At 33.9% G+C, this 19,918-nt stretch overlaps 1 protein-coding gene across 7 annotated transcripts in view; it reads left to right on the plus strand.

Annotated features, from left to right (window-relative positions):
- TCERG1 (transcription elongation regulator 1) overlaps positions 1–19,216 on the plus strand; it is a 54,680-nt gene extending 35,464 nt beyond the window's left edge. For 5 of the 7 annotated variants that reach the window (XM_063085856.1, XM_063085857.1, XM_063085858.1 and 2 more), the window contains 8 exons: positions 1,651–1,769; positions 3,883–4,033; positions 8,054–8,218; positions 8,584–8,766; positions 14,454–14,633; positions 15,300–15,383; positions 16,890–16,990; positions 18,170–19,216. In XM_063085856.1, the coding sequence (XP_062941926.1) occupies positions 1,651–1,769; positions 3,883–4,033; positions 8,054–8,218; positions 8,584–8,766; positions 14,454–14,633; positions 15,300–15,383; positions 16,890–16,990; positions 18,170–18,371 (1,185 nt within the window). In that variant the 3' untranslated portion in view covers positions 18,372–19,216. Of the gene's footprint in view, positions 1–1,650; positions 1,770–3,882; positions 4,034–8,053; positions 8,219–8,583; positions 8,767–14,453; positions 14,634–15,299; positions 15,384–16,889; positions 16,991–17,803; positions 17,898–18,169 lie in introns of all 7 variants that reach the window. The other 2 variants (XR_010022618.1, XM_063085862.1) reach the window with 2 other exon arrangements.
- The last annotated feature ends 702 nt before the right edge of the window (positions 19,217–19,918 follow it).

Here is a 19,918-nt window from a genome sequence, read left to right on the forward strand (position 1 = left end):
GTGGCAGTGCCCAGAAACATAAAGTTGGTGAGGGGATCTAGCAAATCAACTGCTTCTTTAACAGCTTTTTATCATTTACTCCTTATGGTAGCTGTACCCCACCCTCAGTTCCATAGGTATCCATCGATTTCTGAACTGTTTAAGGATTCTCTGGTTTTTTAAAAAAATTGGGTTGCTTCTTTGTTTTCTTGATTGCTGCTGGGTTATGTTCAGCTCGCTTATATCTGTCACATTCTTTACCACTTGTCCATCTGCTTTGCACCTTCCCAAGTTTCTGAATTTTTTTTTTTCCTCGTTTTCCTGTCCTTGTTGGTTTATGACTTTAAAAAGAAATTCTTCTACTGTCATTTTATTAGGCTTTGAAGAAGGCAGGAAATACAAGGGTACTTTAAAAGATTTGTGGAAAAATAGAATTAAAAAGTAATACAAATCTTTTCATGAACTTTTGAAGATCCCTCGTAGATGTTAATGTTTGATCTTGACTGTATATTATTAAGTGGGGAAAATATTATAGTATAGATGTTAAAGCATGATTACATTTTGGTAAAAATAATTATCTTATGAGAAGTACAGAAATAAAACTATACTAGTCCCAATCTTTGGGAGACACATTTCAAGACCCCTAGTGAACTGAGACCGAGGATAGTACTGAACTCAGTTGCTATCAGTGGGAAGCTTGTTTCCTTTCATGTTTTCTATCCACAAATTTAATGCCTTTTTCTTCTTAACTAAGCACATGTCACACACAGTGGCCGTAACTTTTGCAGTTTGAGATGCAAGTGCAAAACTAGCATGAATTTCTTTTCCCTTTCTCACAATTTCAGATACATTTGTTTTTATTGTAGATCTTAGCAACCTCAACATGTGATTTTTTTTTCCTTTCTTATTAAGTTGAGAACTTTCACCTTTTTGTATATAGAGGAAGCACTTTACAGCTTCTCTTTGGCATATCTGAATTGCCAGCATTGCTACTCTTACACTTGGGGCCATTGTTAAGTAAAATAAGGTTTACCTGAACGCAAGCACTGGGATACTGTGACATTTGATCGGATAATTGAGACAGCTACTAAGTGACAGGTAGGTAGTGTATATAGTATGGATATGCTCAACAAAAGTGGGATGGCCTGAGATTTCATCATTCTACTCAGAAGGGTGTGCAGTTTAAAACTTGTGAGTCATTTGTTTCTAGGATTTTCCATTTACAATTTTTGGACTACATTTGATCGTAAGTGACTGAAACTGTGGATAAGGGGGAACTGGTGTATAGATTTCATACTGATGATTTTCTGTTTCTAGAAGGGATTTGGGAGGACCGGGATTTCTCCTATATATTTCTAAATTGCTTGACATGTTTATGATAATCATGTATTTAATTTGTAATTAGGCGAAAAAATTAAGAGAGGCTTTTAGTTTTTTTCTTTTGTTCTGGAAACCTCAGCAGAGGGCTATATGTCTGTGTAATACTTCAGTGAAGCTTTAAAGTAAGACTTACTATAGATAATCTGCATATAATTATCTATAATTAATATGTTTTTCCAATTACAGTTTGAACAAAGATATTGGTTTAGTGTCTTCTGGATAGATTTGATAATTTGTTATATTGCCTATATGAAAGACTGACTTATCAAAATTGGTTTGTTTTTGTGATAGGTGTTTGATCAGTATGTAAAGACCAGGGCAGAGGAAGAACGTAGGGAAAAGAAAAACAAAATAATGCAAGCCAAGGAAGATTTCAAAAAAATGATGGAAGAAGCAAAGTTTAATCCACGGTATGTCGTTTGTTACTATCAAGTATCAAAGTATGTATGTATTTTCTCCTAAGATCTGTTTAAAATATATATACACACAAACACACACAGTATGTCTTTCATAATTTGGTCATGACAGGTTCCTTGTTTGATTATTGGTTTCTGCCTTTCCAATGTTTATCCTTAATATGTTTCCTTTAGAGGAACCCAGGAGCTCTAATAAAGGTACCTTTGATTTTAATACCTCCCTGTGGGAATCAAGTTTTTCTTTGGAAGCTGAAAATCTGTTACCATCTTCATAAAATTTTATACATAATACATTGCAGGGGAGGAACATTATTTTGATTGAAGTGGTGAAGAACCTGTTATTTCAAAATTCTCATTGTATCAAGATTATGATTTTGTCTGACATTTTCAATTGATCGTTAATGTGTATGGAATACATGTAATGGACTGAAGAAAATGAAACATTTTTAACTAGTGTGTCTACTGTTATAATGACAATAACAATAATTACTGGGTATTTTATGTGCTTATATGCACTTGAAAGCATTTTTGTATGCACTTATACATATATATAAATGTGTGTGCACTTAAAAACATATCTTTTTATATATATGCACACACGTATTAACTCAGTCTTCAGAACAGCCAATATGATTTAGGTATTCATGTCTTACCTATTTTATGGATAAGGAAAGTAAGACAAACAGGTTAGGTAGCTTGCCCAAGTGAAGCTGGGATTTCAACTCTTATCAGTGTTATACAGAATAGTATAGGCAGGGAGAATTTCTCTTATTTATGGCTTAGTTATGACTGTAGTGGTATTAAGTTGTTGTGAATGCCTCAGTACATGGAGAATTTGTAAAACTAGGGTGGAATCGGAGTCTGTAGGGTAAATGAAAGTTATAGAAGTTCATCTTTTTTAAACAGTTATTTTAGTCTGTAGAGGTAGGGAAGAGTGATATTATTTGAGAAGGTGTGTTTAGTATGATAATTTTATATTTTGAAATATGAAGTGAAACCTATGATATTAATACAAATTTCAGAAAATAATGCTAATAGAGTATTTATGGCTGTGAAGAATGTAATATTTTTCAGGAGGTAATAGTCTCTAAGGGGTGTTGGGGTTTTTTGGAAGACTGAGTTCATGGGTCAGAGTAGTTAAGACTAGGTTATAAAAACATTTGGGAGGACAATTGAGGAAATTTGAATACGGATTGGATATTAAATGGTGTTAGAGAATTAGTAATTTTCTTGGGTATTGTGGTTATGGAGGAGAACAGCTTTACTATCGGGTTGAATGCTGAATTATTCGTAGATGAAGTCATTTGTGCAGATTATTTTCAGATGATTCAGTAAAATATATTTATTAAAACTCTTTATGGGTCTGGGAATAATTGAGACTCCAAAGAGTACCCTACTGGTGTTCTTTTTCAGGTAGATAGAATTGTTGGAGTGATCTGTACTGTGCAGGTTACTTCAGAAAATAAAATCATCAAGCACTTTGGGCATTGTGCTGTATTGCTATATTGATACATTTAACTCCAGCTTATTGACCAGGACCATTTTTTGTAAGTGGAAGAAAAAAAGGAGGAAGCTGTCCATTGGCCTAATTTTCTTTTTGAATTCGGAGAAGACCACTATCACAAAACTTTTGAGTAAAGCAGTAAATATGGAACACTGGAATTTGTTTCAAAGGAAAAGAACGACTAGGGAGAATTACCTTCTCTATCCTTTTTCTTTTCTTGTGGAAGTCAGTTGCCTTATATACATTGTCCAGTTTTATAGTTGCTTATGGAAAGAGAGCTAATCCAATAAGAATTATTCTGTTATGGCTGGAAGCAGTACTCACCTTCATCTTAGGTGGAAATAGATGAGTTCTTAAGTCTCTTAAAGCACACAAATTCTTTATTCTCTGATCTCCTTCTGTGCTGATAGCATACAAATTGCTAACCACATATTCACTCAGCCCTTTTTACCTTTCTGTAGCTCATTATTCACTGTTTAGGCCAATGTTGGGACTCTGTCTCTTTGGCATATATTTCTGCTGGAAAAACAGTATCTTCTGCTATACCTTTCTATAAGCAGAAATAGATCTACCGAAGTTAGCACGCTTACTATTTTGTTACAGAGCTACTTTTAGTGAATTTGCAGCAAAGCATGCTAAAGATTCAAGATTCAAAGCAATTGAAAAGATGAAAGATCGAGAAGCCTTATTTAATGAATTTGTGGCAGCTGCAAGGAAGAAAGAGAAAGAAGATTCGAAGACTAGAGGTGAGAAGGTAAGATGGATTTAGTTCCAGTGGTGTGATTGATGGGAGTGTGAATTGGAAAGGACTGAGCTGGTGCTGTTTCTGACCTCATTCGTGGGCATAAATAATAGGCCCTACATTTACTGTTTGTTCTTTTAGATTAACTTTTACAATTGTTTATGTGTATATATTCTATCACTTTACTTTCCTAATGTTTATTTCAGTAACTTCAGTAAACTATATAGGTTTGCTTTAAATTTTATTAATACTAAGATGCCTAGTAAACCAACAACTGTTTGTCAGGACTGCCTGCTTAGTGGTACCTGCTAAGTGCCTGCTAAGGTTTCAAGATTCTTTATAGGTGGTCACATTTGAATTTCAAAGAGCTTTTTTATCTTTATTGCTCTCTAAAAGATAGCATTTTAGTGACTTTCTAATCGTTCAATAAACATATCTTATGTATAAATTATTGCTCATCAGAATTAAAGGTCAGCTATTAAAAGATTAATGAATTCCAAATGTCATTTGATAACAGTGTCAGGAGAGGAGCTCACCACTGGGGAGTCAGACTGGCAGGGAGATGGCACCAGTGGTGCACGAACCATCAAAACATGTAGCCATTCTCCTTAGTGTCTTGGTATGCTCTGTGAATGGAGAAAAATAAACTCTGGGGCCTATTCATTCTTGACATTTAAAATTGCTTCTTATTTCAGAAAGTTAATATATTTCAAATTCTATTAAGAAATGGTGCTAGGGAAGTAATAGGGCTGTTACTGGGAAGAAGCCTCTTTGATTTAAAACAAACTAACAGTATTAGGTGAAAAAACTTTTGTCAGAGATAGCTGAAACTTCCTGATTATCTGATTTATAGGGCTTCAAAGTAAATCTTTTCAGAATTATTTCACTGTTAACTTTTCTTTTTAAATGATTGTGCTTCTCAGGAAATGTGCAGAATCAAGTTCTACAAAAACATTTTGTATGTTAAATTAGAATCATTTTAATGAATTGTTTGCTACTTTTGACTTTCAGAATAACATTTGATTAAAGAAAACCAAGTAAATAAGTGATTGATATTGTGATTGCTTTTATACAAATTGAATGTATGTCTCTTTGCATTTGTAACATTTTCTTTTTTTGAGTACTTTTTTATAACTTTTATGTATTCTGTTTTATAACAAGTGGATAGACTTTACAGTTTTGTGCTGTGCGGCCTGTCAATCAGTTCAGTCTGACAGCTGTCAATCACTGACACGCAAAGTATTATGGGATTCCATAGTGAGAAGAGAGTTGGTATCTCTCTGTGTGGTGACTTTAGCCTCCCGCAGTTCCGGTACTTTACATTTTTTTTAGTCTTTTTCTTTATGAAGTGATGAGAGTTGTGCCCAGAATGTGTTAATTAAAAAAATAAGTTAAATAGACATGACATCTAACTAAACCTAATATATTCAGCTTTAATTTCTTTTGATTGTAAAATTTTAATTCTCTAAATTAATAGGTTTAGCTTTGTACCATTACTAATTTAAAAAAAAAAGGCAGGAAATTGCTAAAGTAAAATTCTTGGCCAATTTAGAGAATGCAAAATCAGTTATTAACTAGGCCATCAAAGCAGAAATCTAAAGAGTGAAGGTTTAAATATAGTAGATGTATTTTGCATTCTGAGGAGTAACTGATTAATAAAGATTTATGACTTTTCTTCTATGACTCCACTATATTATTAATACTCTTCTTATGAAGTATATTGTCTGTACTGATTTTTTAAAATCAACTTGTAACTGTGTAATTGAATAGTAAGACCAGCACTAGTAGCATGGTACTGGAGTTTTATTTCCTTGTTCTTATGGTTCTCTAACTGATACTTGTAACATTGACATAGTTGAATCAATAGCTGAATAGTAGATGTTTAAAAATATTACTAGCTGAGTAAACCTGTGAAGAACATTTACTTCTGTTGAAGTCCTTTCTTTTCTTAAGTAACATTTGCAAGCTAAAAGGCACAATCATCATTTTCATGTAATTTTCACCAGTAGTTTTCTATTTTATAAAAAAAAGCCCTTAAAAGTCTACTTATTTTTCCTAGACTTATATTTATTTTGTCAAAGCAGCTTTCCTCAAGTTGTCATTTATTTTAATGTTATTTATATACTATTATTATAACCAATTTTTATAAAATTGTGGTTCAAATACTTTACCTTTTGGAACAGCACATTTGAAGTTGTATGATGAAGTTAATTTCCTCTCTTTTAAACTTCCTACTGAACAAGTTAGATATTTTTGTTATAGTAAAGGAAGAAAACAGGAAAAATAGGGCTTTGAATTATAGCTAATGGTAATTGACATTTTTTGACATTAATACAGCTGTCAGGTAATTCTCGTACAGATAGCAGCCTTGGTATGCAAGACATTTATAGCCTGTCATGGTAACATCCACAATGAAAGGAAGTTAAGTTTTTTGCTTTGTTTATACATCACACATTTTGAAAACTATATGATAATTCTTACTTTATAGGCTTCGTGTCTAATACTTGAGAACTTTTAAATTAATATAAATTCCTGTAGCTTAGAAAGATTCCTATTTGATACAACTTGCATGTTTTATTTAACATAAACCTTGTAAATTTTTCTTCCCGTTATCAAATGTGTCCAGTAATTTGGTGTTCATCATGTCAGATACAAAATAGACAGATGAACAGAAAAATTATGTTACATCACTATATTAAGTGGTTTCTTAATCACTGTCTGGACATACTGGGTTTATGAATGTTTCTCATTAATCCAAACGAAGCCGAGTCAGGTTCAGTAGTAGAGAAATCCATGGCTGATTAGATCTCTTGTCTTGTAAAAAAATTACTGATGAAGATTCTGTTTTTTAATTTCTGTTTTTTGTAACCTTACATGCATTTTCCAGAAAGGACATCAACCTCCCTATTAATGCTCTGGTAGAAGAAATGAGGTTGTAAAGGGAAGTGATAGGGTTGGTGTAGGCAGAAAGAATGATTCATTTATTTTTCTGCCCATACATCTTAAATTCTGCTTCTATTCCTGATTTCTCATTCCCTTGGTCAGGTGCAAAGGCAGCATATTTAATCTTTGTAGGGGAAGAGTTCTTGACATGGTCAAAATCCTTTGCTGAAATGATTTTGGCTACCTTGCGTGTCCTCTGTGGTGAGAATACAACGTAACATAAGTGAGATTAAATTTTAAAACACTTAGGTCCTCAGAGATGCATAAAAATAAATATCTTATTTGCCCCTTTCGTTTTCTATTTTTAAAAAGTAGGAAATATAGTTTTGGAGGGGAGGCATCTAAGTAGTTGTATATGTTGACACTAAAGGATTAATAGTATACCTTTGGTATAAGGTTTCTAACTTGGTACTTTAGTTCTTGAATATAATATTTGATAAACACATTTTGAGTTCTGTAATGGTAAAGGCATACATGTTTAATGGCTAAAAAGTACAGAAAATATGAATGCAGTGTTTTTAGAAATAAGTAATTATGACCAACATTCTATAATTTTTTAATATATTAAGGTACAAACATTACCCTTTTTTTTAAAACCACAAAATATAAATATTTACCTAATTTTGATTCTAGACATTTGACAGTAATGGGTTTGTAATGACTTGGTATTTGTGTTCAGTAATTTCTAAATTCCCCTATTAATTTTAATGAACAAAATTTTTATTTATCTAATTTTAAAAATAAGTCATTTTTACCATCAATGCAAATTCATATTACCTGTGAAAACATGGCAGTTTTGAGATAAAAGTTAGAAAGGTTTTTTCTATATTTGAATAATTTCATTGTAAAATATGGTCATCTTGAATTTGGCAGATTTTAAATGAGAGTCTATTTTGATTTTTAGATGTCAGCAATTCTGATATTCTCCTTTACTAAGATTTATTGTATTCTAAATAAGTATATTTTAAAAGTTACTGTTCTCATATTTAAGGTAAGTGAATTTTTTTTCTAGTTGTAAATATTTAGATACGAGGAATATCTCACGGTACATTATTTTTCCCCCATCCCACTACCTGTTTTAAAATATAGATTAAATCGGATTTCTTTGAACTGTTATCTAATCATCATTTGGACAGTCAGTCTCGATGGAGCAAAGTAAAAGATAAAGTAGAAAGTGATCCACGTTACAAAGCAGTGGATAGTTCATCAATGAGGGAAGACCTTTTTAAACAGTACATTGAAAAAATAGCCAAGGTAACCATTGTGTTTACTTGTATTGTTATTGAATAATAAAATTCTTAGTTATATTCAGGTGTATATGTTATGTTTGGGGTGGTTGGTATTGTTAACAAAAGAATCATGGGGGTGGCCAGTTAGCTCAGTTGGTTAAAGCATGGTGTCATAACACCAATGTCAAGTGTTCAAGTCCCCTTATCTACCAGCAGCCCAAAAAAAAAAAATCTCTAGTAGTTGATTTGGAGATGAGGTACAGTGTTTAAAGGTATATTCTTGGTAAAAACTAGGTTTGAAATGTTTTATTTGGCAAGCTGGTTAGTCATTCTGTGAAAACGTAATTTGATAAAACTGGTAAGAAGGAAAATGTAATTTTACTTTTACAGAATTTAGACTCAGAAAAAGAAAAGGAGCTTGAAAGGCAAGCCCGCATTGAGGCAAGCCTCCGAGAACGAGAAAGGGAGGTTCAAAAAGCTCGTTCAGAACAAACAAAAGAAATAGATCGAGAGAGAGAGCAACACAAACGAGAAGAAGCTATCCAGAATTTCAAGGCGCTTCTGTCTGACATGGTATGTATCTTTTACTTTTTTCCTCTAAAGTACTGGATGTTAGAAATCCATTATATTACCTTATTATGAACCTATTTGGTAAGTTACTTATAAAGCATTTAAAAACTGAATACTTGGTATTAGCACTGTTAGAACAGGAAGGCCCTAGTTATTTAACAAATTCAGAAGTTAGATGTTTTGCATCTAACTTGAAAATTTATAATCTTTTAGTCTCAAAAATGAAATTAAAAGATAATATGCATCTTTCCATGAACTTTTTGTAGATGACTTGTTATTTGTTTCCCTGTGCCTGGCTTACTTCACTTAGCATCTAGGTTTATCCACATTGTTGCAAATGACAGGATTTCCTTTTTTTTAAAGGCTGAAGAGAGAGAGAGAGAGAGAGAGTGTGTGTGTGTGTGTGTGTGTGTGTGTGTGTGTGTGTCAGTGTCAGTCACATTTTCTTTATCCATTCATTTGTTGACGGACACTTAGGTTGATTCCTTACTTTGACTAATAGTGCATAATGCCACAATGAACACGAGAGTGCAGGTATTCCTTTGACATATGATTTCAATTTCTTTGGATATATACCCAGAAGTGGGATTGCTGGATCATATGGTAGTTCTATTTTTAGTTTTTCAAGGAACCCACATACCCTTTTCCATAATGGCTGTACTAATTTACATTCCCACCAACAATGTAAAAGAATTCCCTTTTCTGCACATCCTTGCCAACACCTATTTTTCATATTTTTAATAAAACCTATTCATATTAAGTGTGAGATGATAAGTCATTGTAGTTTTAATTCGTATTTTCCTAATGATTAGTGATGCCGAGCATTTGTCATGTACCTGTTGATCGTTTGTATGTCTTCTTTTAAGAAATGTCTGTTCAGGTCTTTTGCCCATTTTTTAATTGAGTTATTTGTTTCCTTGCTATTGAGTTGTTTGAGTTCCTTACATATTTTGGATATTAACCCCCTTATCTGATGTATGGTTTGCAAATATTTTCTCCCATTCTGTGAATTGTCTCTTTTTTTTTGTTAATTATTTTCGTTGCTGTACGTAACCTTTTTAGTTTGATACATACTATTTGTCTACTTTTGCTTTTGTTTCCTGTGCTTTGGGATTTGTATATAAAAAATCATTGCCCAGACCAGTATTGTGGAGCTTTTCCCTTATGTTTTCTTCTAGTAGTCTTACAGTTTAAGGTTCAGGTCTTATGTTTAGGTCTTTAATCCTTTTTGAGTTGATTTTTATATGTGGTGTGAGATAAGGATTGAATTTTATTCTTCTGCATTTGGATGAAGTTTTTCCAGCACCCTTTATTGAAGAGACTGTTCTTTCCCCCATTGTGTGTTCTTGGCCTTTCAAGAAAAGGCCTTTCAACCTTTGTTGAAAATTGGTTGACTGTAAGTGCATGGATTTATTTTTGAGCTTTATGTTTGTTTTTATGCCAGTACTATGCTGTTTTGATTACAGTTGCTTTATAATATATTTTGAAATTGCTTAATGATGTATATTGAAATCGTGATGCCTTCAGCTTTGTTCTGTTTTGCTCAAGATTGTTTTGTCTCTTTGGGGTCTCTTGTGATTCCATACGAATTTAAGTACAAGGGTGCTTCAAAAAGTTTGTGAAAAGATTCATAATATCTTTTAATACTATTTTTCCATGAAGTTTTTGGAGTACCCTAGTATTGTTTTTTGTATTTCTGTAAAAAAAAATGACATTGGAATTTTGTTGGGGTTTGCATTGAATCTGTAGATCACTTTGGATAGTATGAACATTTTAGGGTTTGCACTGAATCTGTAGATCACTTTGGGTAGTATGAACATATTAATTCTTCCATGCACATATGATATCTTTCCATTTATTTGTGTTTTCTTCATTTTCTTTTATCAATATTTTATAGATTTCTGTATACAAGTTTTTCACTCCTTGTTAAACTTACACCTGAGTTTTTTTTGTTGTTGCTACTGTGAATGAGATTGTTTTCTTAATCTCCGTTTCCAGTAGTTTGTTATTAGTATATAGAAATGCTACTAATTTTTGTATGTTGATTTTGTGTCCTGCAAATTACTGAATTTATTGGTTCTAATAGATTTTTGGTGGACTCTTTAGAGTTTTCTATATACAGACATATCGTGTTTTATTGTGCTTTGCAAATACCGTGTTTTTTTACAAATTAAAAGTTTGTGGCAACCTTGCATCAATGAAGTCTTTTGGCTCCATTTTTCCAACAGCATGTGCTCACTTCATGTATCTGTGTCACATTTTGGAAATTTTTGTAGTATTCACACTTTTTCATTATTGTATCTGTTATGGTGATCAGTGATCTTCAATGTTACTATTATAATTTTTGGAGGGGCACCATGAACCGTGCCCAAATAAGATGGTGAACTTAATAAGTTTTGTGTGTGTTCTGACTGCTCCACCTGTCTGCCATTCCTCATTTCTCTCCCTCTCCTCAGGCCTCCCTATACCTTGAGACACAACAATATTGAAATTAGGCCAGTCAGTAACCCTACAATGACCTCTAAGTGTTCAAGAGGAAGGAAGAGTCACATGTCTTTCACTTTAAATTGAAAGCCAAGATAGGCCAAAAGCTAGGCTTCTTGGGCCATTTATCCAAGTTGTGAGTGCAAAGAAAAAGTTTTTGAAGGAAATTACAAGTGTGACTCCAGTGAAAACAGAAATGATAAATAAGAAAGTGAAACAGTATTTTTGCTGGTACAGAGAAAGTTTTAGTGGTCTCAATAGAAGGTCAAAATAGCCACAACAATACCTTAAGCCAAAGCCTAATCCAAAGCAAGGCCCTAACTCTTTTCAATTAGATGAAGAAACTACAGAGAGAAGTTTGAAGCTAGCAGAGGTTGGCTCGTGAAGTTTAAGGAAATAAGTTGTCTCTATAAATAAAAGTGCAAGGTGTAAAGCCACAAGTGCTCATGTAGAAGCTGCATCCAGAAGATCTAGCTAAGAATTTGTAAGGTGGTTACATTAAACAGATTTTTAGTGTGGATGAAACAACCTTCTATTGGAAGAAGATGCCATCTAGGACTTTAATGGCTAGAGAGGAGAAGTCAGTTCCTGACTTCAAAGCTTCAAAGGACGGGCTGACTCTCTTATTAGGGGCTAATGTAGCTGGTGACTTTAAATCGAAGCCAGTGATCATTTGCCATTCTGAAAATCTAGGAACCTTAAGAATTATGCTAAATCTACTCTGCTTGTTCTTTATATATGGAACAACAGAGCCTGGATGATAGCACATCTATTTACAGCATGGTTTACTGAGTATTTTAAGCCCACTGTTAAGACCTACTGCACAGAATAAACTGTTCCTTTCAAAATATTATTGCTTGTTGACAGGGCACCTAGTCACCCAAAAGCTCTGATGCAGATGGACAAGGAAATATTTTTTCATGTATACTAACACAACATTCATTCTACAGCCAGTGGATCAAGGAGTAATTTTGACTTTCAAGTCTTATTATTTTATAAAGAAACACATTTTGTAAGGCTGTAGCTGCCATAGATAGTGATTCCTCTGATGGAGCTGGACAAAGTAAATTGAAAATTTGGAAAATATTCACCATTCTAGATGCTACAAAGAACATTTGTGATTCACAGGAGGTCAAAATATCAGCATTAATAGGAGTTTGAAGGAAGTTGATTCCAACCCTCATAGAGATTTTGCAGGGTTCAGGACTTGAGTGGAGGAAGTAACTGGAGATGTGGCAGAAATAGCAAGAGAACTAGAATTAGAAATGGAGCCTGAAGGTGTGACTGAATTGCTGCAATCTCATGATAAAATTTTAATGGATGAGGAATTGCTTCTTATGGGGGAGCAAAGAAAATGGCTTCTTGAGATGGAATCTACTCCTGGTGAAGATGCTGTGAACGTTGTTGAAATGACAACAAAGGATTCAGAATATTACATAAACTTAGATAAAGATAGTGATAAAGAAGTGGCAGGGCTTGAGAAGACTGACTCCAATTTTGAAAGAAATTCTACTGTGGGTAAAAGTGCTATCAAACAGCATCACATACTACATAGAAATGTTTTGTGAAAGGAAGAATCAATCAAAGTGGCAAACTTATTCTTGGCTTTAAGAAATTGCCACAGCTACCCCAACCTTCAGCAAGTACCACCCTGATTAGTTGGCAGCCATTAACACCAAGGCAACATCCTCTACCAGCAAAAAGATTATGACTTGCAGGAGGCTTGAATGATCACTAGTATTTTTTAGCAATAAAGTATTTCTAATTAAGGCATGTACATTGTTTTTTAAACATAGTACTATTGCACACTTAATATAGACTACAGTATAGTGTAAACAGGACTTTTATATGCACTGTGAAACCAAAAAATTTGTGTGCTTCATTTTACTGCAGTGGTCTGAAACTGATTTGCAATATCTCCAAGGTATGCCTGTAAGATCATGTCGTCAGCAGACAAATAATTTTAGTTCTTCCTTTCCTATTAGGATGCCTTTTACTTCTTCCTCTTGCCTAATTGCTCTGGCTAGTACTTCCAGTACTATGTTGAAAAGATGTGATGACTGGGCATCTTTGTCTTGTCCCTAATCTTGGAGGAATAGCTTTTAACTTTTTACCGTTGGGTGTGATGTTAGCTACAAGTTTGTCATACATGACCTTCGTTGTGTTGAAGTACATTTCCTCTATACCTAATCCTTGAAGAGTTTTATCATGAAAGGATATTGAATTTTGTCAGATGCATTTTCTGTATTTATTGATATGATCATATGGTTTTTATTTTTTACTGTTAATGTGGTAAACCACATTTATTGATTTGTGTATGTTGAACCATTCTTGCATCTGTTATCTTGTCTTTTTCACTATGTTAATTCTTGCTTATGCTTGGAAGTGTCACTTCCAGTATGTAGTTGATAAGTCCAAATTTGAGCTCAAGATTTGTTGTGTTGCCATTTTTTTTTTAGGTGCTTAGTACTACAAGAAGGAATAAATATATTTCCTCTTTTATTCCTATCCATTTCTTCTACTAAAAGTTGGTAAGGTGTTAGAGTACCTAAGTACTGTTAAAAGTTCTTAGAGATTATGGTTGATGAGAGAAATCTTCTTTTCATCTCTCTTCATCTTCTCCATCTCTAAACCCATATTAATAGCTTAGGTGAATGCTGGGAGGGTAGGATTTCTGGCTTAAAATATAGGAGGTTTTCGGTGACTTAGGTGGAATCACCAGAAGCTTTTCTAGATCAATGGGAATGCACTTGCTTGATTGTTGATTAACTTAGTGGTATTCTAGTGTTCTGAACTACTAATTAACTTGCTGAAAGTTCTTTTTAAATGGCCTTTTAATCCAAGATTCATTTATAATAGTCTTGTCAAAATGATATATTTCTCAAAAGATGTTATTACTTAGTTTCTGAATGATTCCACCTTTTAAAAATAAAAATTATAGGGTCGACCCACAGCTCACTTGGGAGAGTGTGGTGCTGATAACACCAAGGCCACGGGTTTGGATCCCTAAATAGGGATGGCCGGTTAGCTCACTTGGGAGAGGTGTGGTGCTAACAGCACCAAGTCAAGGGTTAAGATCCCCTTACCAGTCATTTTTTTAAAAAAATAAAAATTATTTATCATTTCTAAACCAAATAGCTGAGCCTCTTATTGTTGAAGTATGAAGAGATAAATCTTTTTGGTGACATATATAGTTCTGTTTTTAGGTACGTTCTTCAGATGTGTCATGGTCCGATACTCGGAGGACACTCCGAAAAGACCACCGCTGGGAATCTGGATCTTTATTAGAAAGAGAAGAAAAAGAGAAGCTTTTTAATGAACACATTGAAGCACTTACAAAAAAGAAGAGGGAGCACTTTAGGCAACTTCTGGATGAAACTTCTGCGGTAAGAATCTTTTATTTTTCCTATTGTAACCTGGATGAATTTTCTTTAATAATTCCAAAAAAGCAAAACATTGATTTGATTTTTAGTGTCAAGGTCTGTAGAATCCATTACTGGAATTCATAGGTTTTATAGTACTTTCTTCTCTGATTTTTTTTTTTTTTTTTTAATGTTATGGCATTCTTACTATTTTAGGAATAACTACTTTTTGCAATTTTCTAATTCATAAACTGCACCTATGGTGATTCAAAATGTCCTTAGTTGTGTGTGATCAGTGATCCCTTCTTTTGCTCCATTTTCAATTTGGTACTGTGGCCCCTGTTTGGCAGTTTGTACACTTTGTTATCCAGGTTTTGTTCCTGTTTATCTGCTCTCTTTTTGGTGATGGTTTCTTCAGAAGTTATGATGTTTGCCCATGTAAATACAGGGTTTGCAGGTGATTGTCTTAGGCCACCTTGAAAGTATGGCCATGAAAATAACTCTTGTGGCAAGCCAACAAAAAGAAATTGCATTAACGCTGCTTCCCTGTCCCTAACTAGTCCAGTTACGCTTGGGCATTACAAGAGATCGCAGGTCAGTGTGTAATATTATGTACCATATGTGCTGCAGTTTGACCCCCTAAACAAAAGTGAGTTGTATTTATGAGTTTTATTACTTGTCTTTTCAAAGATTACCTTAACATCTACATGGAAAGAAGTAAAAAAAATTATTAAGGAAGATCCTCGGTGCATTAAGTTCTCCTCCAGTGACAGGGTAAGAGGGCTTGTGTCTGAGATTTATATAAATTTATAAATATTAATTCGGTGCTTAATCAGTAACACTAGTATCTTAACTAAAATGAAGTTGATGGTTTTAAGTGAATTACTTTTAAGTGTATGAGAAATGAATCTAAAATTTTAAAGTTCATATTTTGTTTCTTGCATGATATTTTAACAAGAGAGCACATTAGAAAGTTTAAAATTTTAATCCTTGGGATTAAGTTTGTGTTTTGGGATCTTAGAGATTTAATAAAACTACAGTTTTAATTTTATCATTAGGTCCCACTAGATAGACATATTTAGACTGGCAATTGGTACCAAGTTATTAAAGTACCTGAGTCTTAAGCCATGCCAGCAAAACACCATAATAACTAACATAACTAGTTCTTTTTTTTTTCTTTTCTTTTAAAAGATGACCGGTAAGGGGATCTTAACCCTTGACTTGGTGTTGTCAGCACCATGCTCACCCAGTGAGCTAACCGGCCATCCCTATGTAGGATCTGAACCCATGGCCTTGGTGTTACCAGCACTACACTCTCCCGAGTGAGCCACAGGCCGGCTTCTAACATAACTAATTCTTGTGTGCTCCAGAAACTTTGCAGTTGAGGAATCTTTCAGATGCCTGAGATTTATAAAAGCTGAGCCCTAGTCTTGTGTACTCTAACTCCTGTGTAGGAAACAAGCTCAACTAAGTTCTAGAACAGTGAGTGATGTCAAGAAAAGTGTTGCCTACTGCAGTCCTTTTTATTACTTGGTCTTTTATTTGTTCCCTCTTCCTATCATTCTCCTTTCCTGGTTGGTTTCTCTAGGTCTAAAGTCTAAAAATCTGTAGATCTAATATTCTTTCCCATTGAACTCTAGTAAGTTAGGTTTTAGATGTATGGAACACAAAATATACATGGCTGGGAAAAAATGATAGACTAATAGATGTGAGACCCAGTCTCAGTTTCTAACTTTTCTGACTGTTGAGACTTGGTAATATTTTTTTTTTAGACCAAAGAGTTTATACCTCATTTCTGCTCCCTTACTAGAAAGCTAAATGCTCAGCATAAGTTATTTAAGTTCTGAGTGTTATCCATAAATTATACATTAGTGTCTTTGTGCTTGAAGATATAAATACAGTCTACAGGAAATGAACACTTCACCCTTAATTTTATTATTTTTAAGAGTGTCTATCTTGAAGTTGTTATGAAGATTGAAGGACATGATCCTTGTAAAATGCTCAGCAGTGTTAGCACATAGCAAGCCCTCAGGTTTTAGCCACTAGTAATAAATTATAACGGTTCCTCATTCTTGCTTTATTTTTGCCTTAAAAATGTGCATTGCAAATTATACATTTAATGAATTTTTTATAAACAAAAATGTACTTTCTACTGCCTTTCTCTTTTTAATTTTATTTTGTGACTTAAAAATTACTGGTTTAATAAATATTAGCGGGTTGTTTTTTTGTTGTTGTTCTTTTTGTTTTTTTAAATCTTACTTTTTTTTCCCCCCTTTGCAGAAAAAACAAAGAGAGTTTGAAGAATACATCAGAGACAAATACATCACAGCCAAAGCTGACTTCAGGACACTTTTGAAAGAGACCAAATTTATAACATATAGGTGTGTGCAACAAAATGTTTCATAATGGGAGTCATTGTCCTTACTAGTCTTTACGCTAATGCCCAAGGCATACTTTGCATTCACACACATGTTGACATTAGTAATTTTTAGGAATAAGAAGACACCAACTTTTATCCAAGGCCAAGTGCAACTCATATCTACCATACTTTTTTTTTTTTTTTTTTTTTTAAAAAAGAAAGGGCCCAGATGTCAGTTCTTATTTTGTGTTACCCACCCATCCAGTTTTTAAAACTTATCTTTATTTTTCCTTCACTGCTTTTTTAGGAGTACCCTCAACTATATAAGAATTGTATTTCATGAAGAGACTTTTAAAATAATCTTTTACTATCCATTATCTTTGCCTCCTCTGAAGACTGTTCAGAGTGGTTAAACCATTCTAAAGCTTGAAATTGTCTACTTAAGCTCAGCAAAAACATTTTTTCTCAGAGGAAAGCAATTTGCTGGATACACTTAAATAAAAATTTTTAATTATAAAATCATCCTTAAAACAAGATTTCTCTGTAGCATGCCCAATAGTTCCCCAGCCCCAACAATTTATCATTAGGTTTTGCATTGCTTATCAATCAGTATGCAGGAAACCATTTTTGTTTTATACTCCAGCTTTTCTTCCTTTAAAAGAAAAAATTGAAACAACTTAATGAAGGGTATGTGCACGGGAGGATAGGTAGAGCTGAGGGTGTGGTTTTTAGGTATTTTGTCATTTGGACTTTTTGGTCAGGATCCTTAATGTTTTGCATCAGCTTGGGCTTTTAAATTAGATGTGAAGTAAGACTTCTTTCTACATTTTTATAGTTAATTTAGTGAAAGATGTGAAAGTGAAAGCTTGTGAAAGATGCTGGGATTGGCAGCCCCGCAGACTGAAGTCCTCTGTTCATCCACAGAACAGGTACAGCACTGGCAAGATTTACCCACCCACCCTCAGCCCTGATCTGGAGGGACCACCAGTAGGGGTGGGAGGGTAATTCAGCTTCTGAGGCCCTTTCACTCCTTGGAGTCTTTGCTGAGGTGACTTACAAAGGTGACCACTGCAGTGAAATTTTTCTTAAAAAAAAAAAAAAATGGCAACACAATTAGGAACTAGATGGACATTTCCAGCTCATTTCTGAAAGCCCTGTGAACAGCAGTCAGTAATTCTTGGACTTCTTTTTCTTATTTCAGATCCAAAAAGCTAATCCAAGAATCTGATCAGCACCTGAAAGATGTAGAAAAAATTTTGCAGAACGACAAGCGGTATCTAGTACTGGACTGTGTGCCAGAGGAGAGGCGTAAACTGATTGTGGCATATGTCGATGACCTGGATCGCCGGGGTCCACCCCCACCTCCCACAGCATCAGAGCCCACGAGACGATCAACAAAATAATTCTAAATATTCTTCCACAGGGGTATCTATTAATTCAAAACGCTTGCATGAGCCAATTTCCAGATTTTTACATATATTTATGTGCATTAGTCAACCTATTGCAAAACCATCTGACAAACAGAAGGAGAAGCATTCGTGAACAATTTCTGAACAGAACACTTTGAGAATATTTATGCTTTTCTTTGTGTGGCATGACTGACAAACATACTCAAATATAGGCTGTCTCTAGTCAATCTAAAATCTTGAGGCTAAAAATCATCCTTTATGAGGTATGGAAGTCAGTGACTTGGTGACATTTTTTTCTAGCAGTGTTATACATGCAAGACATAAGAGCATTTGTGGTTTGAATTTGGAAGATTCAAATACCACAGACTTCCAGAAAACCTAAGTTGGGGTTTGTTTTGTTTAGATTTTGTTTTAAAGCGGGTAAAAGAGTAAACACTGAAAACTGAATTATCTTCCAGATGCTAAGATTATTATAATGGACACACTTTTACCTTTTCTCTAAAGAACAGTTTAGTTTCATTTGTTCACTTACGTGCTTTGATTATCCCCTCTGAATTACAGGCCAAGTCTTGGTTAGCCGAAGAGAAGATTTATTTAGTAATTTCTTCTTGGGTATGGAACCACAGTCATAACTAACATGTTGGCCAGAATAGAACTGCTGGTTAAACATATTTTATTCACCATTAAGTGATCTTTATCAATATTCTGGATTAGACAACAAATTACCCTTCTGGGTGTTCCCTGTAAACTATACTCCTATTTGAATGTTAAACTTTTGTTTCTAAAGTTTACTTTTAAGATGTTTGAATGTTCAGTTTATGTATTTGAACTACAATAAACCAACCCTTTTTATATATGTGGATTGTATATGATTATTGTTACATAATTTATAAAAACTTCAACCTGTTTTTAAAAGCAGCAGCAAATGTAACTTGGCACAAAGGAAGTTGCCTTTAAATCTTGAATACATAGTTTTTAAAAGCTTGGATATAAAAATACAGTGTTTGCTGTATAAAAGGGAAGGAATTTGTAGAGTACCTTATAGCTTCGTAGCAAGAAGATGCTGAATTTTTGTTTTGGTTTTTTGTCTTTTGTGTTAACGTATTGATGGTTTGTGCCTTTCTGGCATACTTTCAACAATGTCATACACATCACACCATGAAACTTACCTTTGATTCCCGATTGCTCTTCTAGCTTTACCTCCCAAGTTTAAAAAATCTATTGCATCCCTTCTTAGGCTGCCACTTTCAGAGTGCCACAGAAATAGAATGTTTAAGAAAATATATGTTAATAGGATAATTTATTTTCCTTATTATATCACACTTACTATGATTACAACAAGATCTAGAAAGAGGGAATACAACTAGATCTGTGTTGGTATGTTATGTGTAGACAGTCATAGACACCCATTCACTTCCATATTACTCAGTACTTAGCTTAAATCTGTTATGTGCCTTAGACATTATGTGAACTCTGTATATAGAAACTTGTCATTGCTGATCAGATTAAGGTTTTAACCTGTAACATTGGTAAACGATTTT

The sequence above is a fragment of the Cynocephalus volans genome, chromosome 2 (assembly GCF_027409185.1).
Source record: "Cynocephalus volans isolate mCynVol1 chromosome 2, mCynVol1.pri, whole genome shotgun sequence".
NCBI lineage: Eukaryota > Metazoa > Chordata > Mammalia > Dermoptera > Cynocephalidae > Cynocephalus > Cynocephalus volans.